Source organism: Morone saxatilis, unplaced genomic scaffold, assembly GCF_004916995.1.
Source record: "Morone saxatilis isolate NCDOM2014 unplaced genomic scaffold, NCSU_SB_2.0 Contig17, whole genome shotgun sequence".
NCBI classification, from domain to species: domain Eukaryota; kingdom Metazoa; phylum Chordata; class Actinopteri; family Moronidae; genus Morone; species Morone saxatilis.
In genome coordinates, this window is record NW_023339729.1 from 2157841 (window position 1) to 2159406 (window position 1566).

The window sequence follows — 1566 nt, forward strand, 5'->3', positions numbered from 1 at the left end:
AGCCTTATAATACAGTGTATAAGAGAGTTTTACAGACTACAGCAGTGAGCTGCCCAGTGGCCCCAAGCCATTAGAAAGCAGAAAACTATAGTGACTCTGAGGATGATTTAGCTTGTCACACACATGGACTTTATTTTCAGAATGAAAAATCAAAGATTTCAGAAACTTGAGTGAGTGTTATTATGTTACATAACCCTCTGCTCCATTATTCTCATGGCCTTTTTCTAATCTTCTCTTTTCACAGAGGCATGGAGCAATTCCCCGTGCAACGCTGGTCGCTATTCTCACATCTGTGTGAAGAACTCCAATGTCCGTAAGTCAATATGTCTTCTCTGCATTGCACAAAAACATATAAGAGAGGTTCACAGTTAAGTTACAGTCAGAATGAGACAGAGGCTTGCATTATTCTTCATGTTACAGTTCTTTTTAACACAATATTATACAGCACTTATGACTTATTGTCCTTACTTTACCAAGGCTTTAATCTCTATTGGCATCTCATTTGAATCACACTGATCTGATTGGAGGCCCTAAAGGCTCTGTTATTTTTAGAACTGACTGAAACAATTTAGGTTGAGACTTGAATCTCAAAAAAAGTATGTGTTCTGTCTGCTCTGGAGGGATTTTTGTTAGCCTGGAAGCCAGACGAATCTGCAAGCTTATATTGTATTTGTATTCCTTTTCTGCAACTATCCGAAAAGTGGATTGACTGAGACTCTTCTCAGCGACTATCGGTTAGGTCGACTATTAGGGGGGCAGCCCTACTGGTCACTACAGTATATTTTCTGTAAAAGAACAACTGCGCTAAAAGCAAATATGTGTTTGCCTCACTTCCAAAAGGATTTGGTAAGTTCAATTTAGCAATTACGCACACGTTTCATTGCTTTGATCGATTGGCGGTCTATCCAATTGCGTCCAGAGGCATTTTGGCAGCAGCAGAAAAGGATGATGCAAAGTGCACAACTTGTAATTTTCCTCTTTTTGTGTGACGTTCGCAGCAACAGCAATGCTGTGTCCTCAAGGCTGGACGGGGTTCCTCGGCCGCTGTTACTACCACAACTACGAAAGTCTGACCTGGTCTGAAGCTGATGTAAGTACACAATATACCTGGCATTAGAGTGTGTCTCACATGCAGATTGTATTATAAACATGCAGTCACAGAGTGACTGGGGGGGGGGGCAGTGACACATTTCTTGTTGCTTTGTTGCATTTCTTGTTGCTTTAGTCCTGAGTGAGTTAGCTGGATTTGATAGCTGACAGGTGATTAATCGGGACGAGCCCGAACTTTTCACCTCTTCAAAACTGGCAGTTCAGTTTTTCAGAGTAACAAACCTGCAAAAGTACCGCCCTAGTTAGCTGGAAATCCCAAAAAATGTTATTAGCTGGATGAAAGATCATTTTAGCTGGCTAATCATGTTAGCCTGGATACGTTTTAAATATCCCCTCCAGGCACATATTAAGACATACTGTGTCTGATGTTTTGATCATTCCCACGTTAAAGTCCCTAATTATGCAAATATATGCAATGTGGTTCATTTCTAAAGACACAAGATGTCTCCTCCTTCA

At 40.9% G+C, this 1566-nt stretch overlaps 1 protein-coding gene across 1 annotated transcript in view; it reads left to right on the forward strand.

The window, feature by feature from the left end:
- The window catches only part of LOC118326514 (C-type mannose receptor 2-like), a 5464-nt gene that overhangs the window by 2871 nt on the left and 1027 nt on the right, over positions 1-1566 (forward strand). Inside the window, exons 4-5 of the mRNA XM_035659525.1 lie at positions 245-313; positions 999-1090. Coding sequence (XP_035515418.1) covers positions 245-313; positions 999-1090 — 161 coding nt within the window. The remainder of the gene's footprint in view (positions 1-244; positions 314-998; positions 1091-1566) is intronic.